This window comes from Trifolium pratense, linkage group LG5, assembly GCF_020283565.1.
Source record: "Trifolium pratense cultivar HEN17-A07 linkage group LG5, ARS_RC_1.1, whole genome shotgun sequence".
In the NCBI taxonomy this organism is placed as follows: Eukaryota; Viridiplantae; Streptophyta; class Magnoliopsida; order Fabales; family Fabaceae; genus Trifolium; species Trifolium pratense.
The window spans coordinates 53,236,273-53,243,148 of NC_060063.1; the positions used below are offsets into that span (position 1 = coordinate 53,236,273).

Here is a 6,876-nt window from a genome sequence, read left to right on the forward strand (position 1 = left end):
TAATGCTATAGGAAAAAGATATGTCATAGGCTAATAGCTAGCTAACTCCCATGGTAAGTATGAATGTCTAAATTTTAGCATTGGAAGTTTCAAATGGGGCCAATAAATTCAAATGATCATGCATTTATGTTTAAGTTGTCAGTAAAGTTATGCATCATGTAAAGGTTGAACGGAAGAAAGATTCTTTCCGACAATAGTAATCTGGCATCAGGAAAATAGCTGAGATAGCATATAAGCCTTTTTAGCTAAGATACCCAAACAGCTATACAATAACTGCAGTAATTTTCTTATGTAGTTCAGAACAAAAACCCAAGAGAAAAAGCTAATATACCATGTGTATTGTGCAATGGATGAAACTAGCAGAAAAAACTTCACAGGGTAATTAATAAATTATGATCAGAGAACCACTAACTGGCCTGTGTATTCCCCTTGCTGACATGAGTTAATGCCCTGAAAGAAAGGCCATGGTATGCACGCCCAAAGCCTAATACATACTCAAACCAGAAAGAAAGAAAAAAAAACAGGCTACACCGCCATAATGGATTTTCAATTGCCTTCCTCGTCGGCACCCTCATCCTCATCCTCATCTTCAGAGTCATCCTCATCTTTTTCCTGCAAATAAGAAAAATTATTTGCTTCTAGTATTTCAAAAGTTGTAATGTCATTAATTAAAAATGCAAATTAATCAAAATGCACTACTTAATTCCTTTAAGAATGTTTGTTTAGGATTAATAGCACTACTTAGACATCTTAACATATGTTCAGTGTTCACAAACACATTATTAATTGTTTTCGGATCATGAATATGATTCAAACTTATAGTTTTATGTTGTGTCTTCACTCTTCACTTACAACCGCCAACTATTATTCCAAATTATAGTTCCATTCCATATTCTTTATATTAACATTTATACAATATTAACAATCTCCAAGTATTATTCCAAATTATAGTTCCATTCCATTCTAGATTGGGAATGAAAATTAAAGCTCGGTTCAGCCCCTTCAGTTCACAATATTGCTGCTAGAAGCACATATCCGTGCTAAAAGATTATGAATTCAGTATGCACAGTATCACTGGCATCAAACTCCTTTAATTTAAAATTATGAACTCAGTAGAGATGCTGTGATTATCAGATTCCACACAATTATTAAAAGCAATAACCCAAAAACCTTTTTTGTCAATCACCTCTATTTTTTCCAAGAAAAGTGGAACTTCATTTACCTCATCATCAGCTTCATCATCAGCATCCTCTTCATCAGGCTCCTCCTGTTTCATTACACTCAACTGCCGTTAGAAATACAATGGAAGGAAAAAATGGCAAAGTTAAATGAAAAATGAAGTGAAATCTGAAAGAGTATTTGGTATTATCAAAAAGAAGATATAAAAACTAAAAGTTGACTTACATTGTTAAAATAAATGAGCGGATTTGACCATAAATCATCCTTGATTAATTCGGCAACCTGCAATTTAGAGTGAATATTATTCTAGGACCAATTTGAAGAATAAAAAAGTAAATAAATAAACTCGAATTAGATACAGGAGGAAACCTATGGCAGGGATGCACATATCTAGAAAGAACTTGAGAAGACCTGGAAAAAAGTTATACCTCATCATGAAGGTCAATCATATCATCTTTCTGCTCGGGGTCAGAATCAGAAAACCAACTAAGGAAACTGCATTCATTACCACAACTGCACAAGAAAGTGAATATTTTAACCACTAGGTTCATGAAGTGTTTCCCTCAAATACTAAACTTTAACAAACAATTAAAGCAACAGCATCTATTCAGATAGTTCTATTGAAAATTGTGATATTGGCTTTGCCTACTTTACTCTATCTTGCTTAAAGTCGCCTCATTTGTGTGGTTAGAAATTGATTTTTACATAAAGATAATTTTCTATCAACTCCTGAAAGGTCAATACTTTTCACGTTATAGATGTTCAAATAAGTATCTCTCATAGTGGCTGATCTTCTTGATGATATGGAAAAGTATGCTGCACAACGGACACAAGTTTTACTGGAAGGAATATATTAGAAAATTGGCGCCTGACTCTCTTAAACATCCAGCATACCCCTGGTCCTAACCCCCAAATCAAGTATACTATTACTTCCGATCTCTCTTGGATGTTTCTTTTGATTCCATCTGACAAATAATTGACAGAGATAATTATTCAAAGTCTATACTTAGCAGTCACATATTTCAGATGAAATTGAGAGATGTCCTAAACCACTAGACGATGGGGGCATACTTGCCCGACCGCCGTTCTACTATGTTTTATAGTATGAACAGAACCTTTTATTATGACTTCTGCTCGTTTCATGCCTTAATCGACTACTGTTCAAATAGCATTTGGACGTGCTATTTGTTTACATCCATTAGTGTGTAAGGGATTCAATGCAGACTTTGATCTGTGATGTTGTTAAATAGCAGCTACAGCTTAGCGGGATTTGGAGTTTGGACAAAACGCTACGAAAACCACTACACTATGACTGATTCACTGTCATTGAAATAGCGGCCGCCTTTCCCATAAAAATAGCGGGAAAAAAGGACTTAGGCTTTTAACGATAACACGGAAAAGGCAGCAGCATGTGAGGTGCACATGATCTCCTTTAAAGTGAAGCATTGGTGAGGATTGACTATGGTTATCACAACCTAATATGTCACCTAAATAAAGAAAGGAAGCCCTAGGCCCTATTGTTGCTGGAATTGCATCCAAAACAAAGAAGAGTTGAGCTAGTGGTTCTTCATCCAAAAAGGGAAAAGAGAAAATGGAGTGTTAGATGACCCAGTCTTGGAAGAACCAGAAGAAGAATTAGAATACTGAGGATTCGGTAGAAGTTCAAGGATATGCCTCCTATCTGACAATGAGAATAACTATTATATTGGAGAACGGACAAGAGAATGTGGTTGAAGATGATCCAGTCTTGGAAGAACCAGAAGACGAATTAGAAGACTGAGGATTCAGTAGAAGTTGAAGGATATGCCTCCTATCTGACAATGAGCATAACTATTATATTGGAGAAGGGAAAAGAGAAAGTGGTTGAAGATGATCCAGTCTTGGAAGAACCAGAAGACGAATTAGAAGACTGAGGATTCAGTAGAAGTTGAAGGATGTCTCACTATCTGACAATCAAAATAATGATTATATTGCGGAAAGGGAGGAGAAATATTATATATTTTAGTCTTTTATGATAAATATTTTTTTTATATTTTCTGCAAATCACTGGTTAGAATGTTTTATTATTGAATATTTCAAACAATTGAGCTTTTGTAATAATTTTATGTCACTGTTATGCAGCTTTTTTATATGTAATGCAGCATGCTTTATTTTAAATAAGAAATCTTTCATGATAAACTTTGCTATCCCACAAGTTTACCTAGACACTAGAGCTTGACAACTTTGCTATCCGCTATTTCTCAGCGAAGTTTTGGTGTTTCACTATTTTCTTCAATCCGCTATTGATAACACTTATTACTGAGATGAGGTTTTAAAGAGGTTATTAATTTAGAGAAATAAATTCATCGGAGCTTGCTTAGTAAGAGATAAAAATTGGAAAGTGGCAATAGCATTCTTCCAAGAGAACCTAAACTTACATAACATGCAATTATTCAAAGTCCTGTGTGTGAGTATTGTAGGAGACCCAGAAGTTGTCATGCTTAGTGGAAGACATTTGACATGGATAATGTGGTGGGGAGTGAATAAGGAAGATAGGAATGACTTTTGCTCATTGGTATATATGGAAGAAGAGTAATGGGAAAAATGGTGCAGGTTGAGGTGTTGAACTAACAAGGCATCCGTAATCATCAAGATGTGGGATTAACATACTACTTTTAATAAGTAGACTTAAGCATCCTCTGTATTGGGTTATGAATTCCTTTTGTCCCCCATCCTTACCTTCGGCTTGGTCATAGTGGAAAATACACTACTAAACTAAAAAAAGGATTAAGGAGAATTTGGTTTAGTAACCAAAACAAGTATCACTAATAAGGGGCCCTTTCTTGATGTGCTGATTGATCAGCAGGAAAATAACACATTAGGTTGCTATCATGGACAAATTCGGAGAGTGAGAAATTTCCAGAAGTTCATTTTGTTTAAAGATATAAAGGTCGGCCAAGAGCAAGTAACCTCATTTGAAACTAATATGCATCATGAACATGGCTTTCTTTGTTTATAATATTTCGTACAAAAAGAAATAAAAAGAAAACTGAAGACACAAACCTGTCATCACAAGGAGCCCGTTTGTTCCCATTCTTCTCATGATTGACGCCATTGGGTATTTCCTACACGTTTAAGGATTTTGTGTTAGTAAAATACAACTTCTTTTCCCACGAAGTTAAGACCATTACATGGATTAATTATCACTATAAGGTGTAAAGCTAAACCATTTATTAGTCAATCCCACTCAATAATTTGGCCAATAGTTTTCCTTAAACTATCATACATCTGATCTGATCAACCCTCCCCATCTTTTCTTCTACAGGTCTTTTTCATAAATGCCTAATGATTGCATTTCTAATCATATCATGTCTTGTGTAACCTGACCACTCAATGTTCAGTTTCATACAACATTATAGGTCTTGTGAGCTTAAGTGATGCTTTTCTATTGTAGATAACACCCAAAACAGCTTTTTATTTCATCTACACTGCTTGGAACCTATGATCTATATTTATTTTATGACCGTCATTTCCCCTCCTCATCCTTAATGATTTCCCCTCCTCATCCTTAATGCATCTCATCTGTTCGAGTTTGATGCTCTCTTTTTCTACTTTTAGTTTAGCAAGTTCAGACTGATCCATGTCAATCAGATTCGGCAAAGTTTTACATTGGCTGTCAAATAAGTAGAATATGCAAAATAGGACTTATAAAAGCTGATAGGAGAGAAAAAAAAAGAAGTGAAATTCATTGCCTTACCTTGCCCTCCTTCCATTTTATGGGGGTAGCAGTGATCTTTGTTGTTCCTTCTTCGAGGAAAGTAAAAGTCTTTGAAAGTTTTGAATTCTCAAAAAAAGGATTGGGATTGAAATTCTGAAAATGAAATGATTACCGGTTATTTTTCATCAATAGAAAATTAACATTTGGTTATTCCACAATGAATAAGAAGTTCCAGACTTCACAAAAACCATAATTTTTCATGGCATAAAAGTGATTTGAGAACACTTCTTCAAAGAAGAGGGGAAGAATTGGGAAGAGGTGAAAGAGAGGAAGGGCAGCTTACAAGGGTGATTGTGTATCCAGATTTGACATCTTTATTGTCTTCAACCTCAAGAGAACTCAAATACTTGAATACCTATCAATAAAGGGTCAGCAATCAATTAAATTTCCCAACAGGACCAGTAATCCAAGGAACAAAACTAAGCAATTGTTCAGTAGGCAAGTTAAACATGAAAGAACAAGATAAGTGTTTTGTTTTATGTTTAGTCCATATATTAAGAGTAAAACTTAACACAACAAAAGAAAATAAATGTGATATTATTTTGGTTCCATATAAAAGGGTGAAACCAAAACCATTCCGTTTTGACCGTTCGTGTCAAACACTACCTTCAACAACAATAGAAGGTACTACCATAGAACACCCTGAGTAATTTCCAGAAGTATATAAAGAAACCGAATGTAACAACAGGGGAACTTAACACACTCCCTTTGTTCATTGGAAAACTGATGTATCTGGTCTATATTATAGTCCAGATACATCAGCTTTGCAATGAATCTAAAAAGTGGTTTTTTTTGCTTATAATAGTGACCGGAGGGAGTATATGACTACATGTGAATCCTTAATGGGTGGAGGAAAAAGCCATACCTTTTGATCTTCCTCGTTCAAAAGTTCACTAAGAGCAGGATGACTCAAAAACTGCACAACAATAACAAAACTTACACAATGATTTCAAAACAAGCTTAACAAAAAATCAAATATATAATAGATAGAAAAAAAACTCACAGCATTCAACCAGAAATCAGGAATAGATTTGATAATCTCATTTCGCTTATCGTAAACCGGTTTCCTTATCTCATTGTATTTCTGCTCAATCTCCAGAACCTTATCACTTGCTTCATCATTGATCTACAACAAAACTCAAACAACCCATCCTCTTTCAGAAATTGAAACCATAACATAATTAACAAAATCACGATTCCAAATTCCAATCACACAAGGTTACCGCAATTTACGGGATCAAAACATTGTGTAAATTTAAAACTTCAATTGAATCAATCTATTATAATTTACCACATAATTGAACATTAAGAGGAAATGAAATAGCGATGATACCTTTTCGAGGTCGTCTTGGATCTCTTGCAATTTCTCGATGGAGAGGATGAGTTCAGCATCGACCTCTTCGGGATTTTCGGTGACTTTCAACTTTTTTGCCTTGTCTCCAACCATCTTCGGCTCTGTGTGATTGTTTAATGCTGCGGAAGCTGATGAGAAGAGAAAGGGGTGGAAAACCAGAGGGTATTAGGGTTTTTGGGGTTTATGTTGTTTCACTATAACCGTTGATTATTACAGATCAGCGACAATAGGACAGATGTCCATTAACTGTCACTCTAGCTTCTATGTTTTTATTTCTAGCTTATGTGTTTTTATTTCTAAAAAAAATTATGTGTTTTTATTTCTAACAAATTTCATGTTTTTTTTTTTTCTTCAAATAGTTTAGTGGCTAGAAAATTTACCTTAAAGGTGAATAAGTGTAATGTCTCATTCGAACTCGGACTCATGCACATATAGTGTGATGTCCCTACCAACTGAGTTAAGCTCATGAGAACTTAATTTTAGTTTTTAATGGAGAAAATTTTGACGTATTTTTTATATTTTTTAACATAATATATAGTAGATATAAGATAGACATATCTTGAACGTAACAAAAGTTATAACATTA

General features: G+C 34.5%; 1 protein-coding gene across 2 annotated transcripts; it reads right to left on the minus strand.

Annotated features, from left to right (window-relative positions):
• Positions 1-202: 202 nt before the first annotated feature.
• Positions 203-6,518, minus strand: LOC123885706 (NAP1-related protein 2-like). 2 transcript variants are annotated; one of them, XM_045935015.1, is made up of 10 exons: positions 6,270-6,518; positions 5,940-6,062; positions 5,802-5,852; positions 5,220-5,291; positions 4,916-5,029; positions 4,222-4,283; positions 1,608-1,692; positions 1,405-1,461; positions 1,223-1,267; positions 203-612 (listed from the first exon to the last, which is right to left on the minus strand). In XM_045935015.1, exons 1-10 carry the CDS (start codon positions 6,381-6,383, stop codon positions 547-549), a joined length of 789 nt encoding a protein of 262 aa, XP_045790971.1. In that variant the 5' UTR covers positions 6,384-6,518; the 3' UTR covers positions 203-546. The 2 variants fall into 2 exon arrangements, with proteins under 2 accessions (XP_045790971.1, XP_045790970.1); XM_045935014.1 differs by having other exon boundaries at positions 1,187-1,267; positions 6,270-6,493.
• Positions 6,519-6,876: the final 358 nt, after the last annotated feature.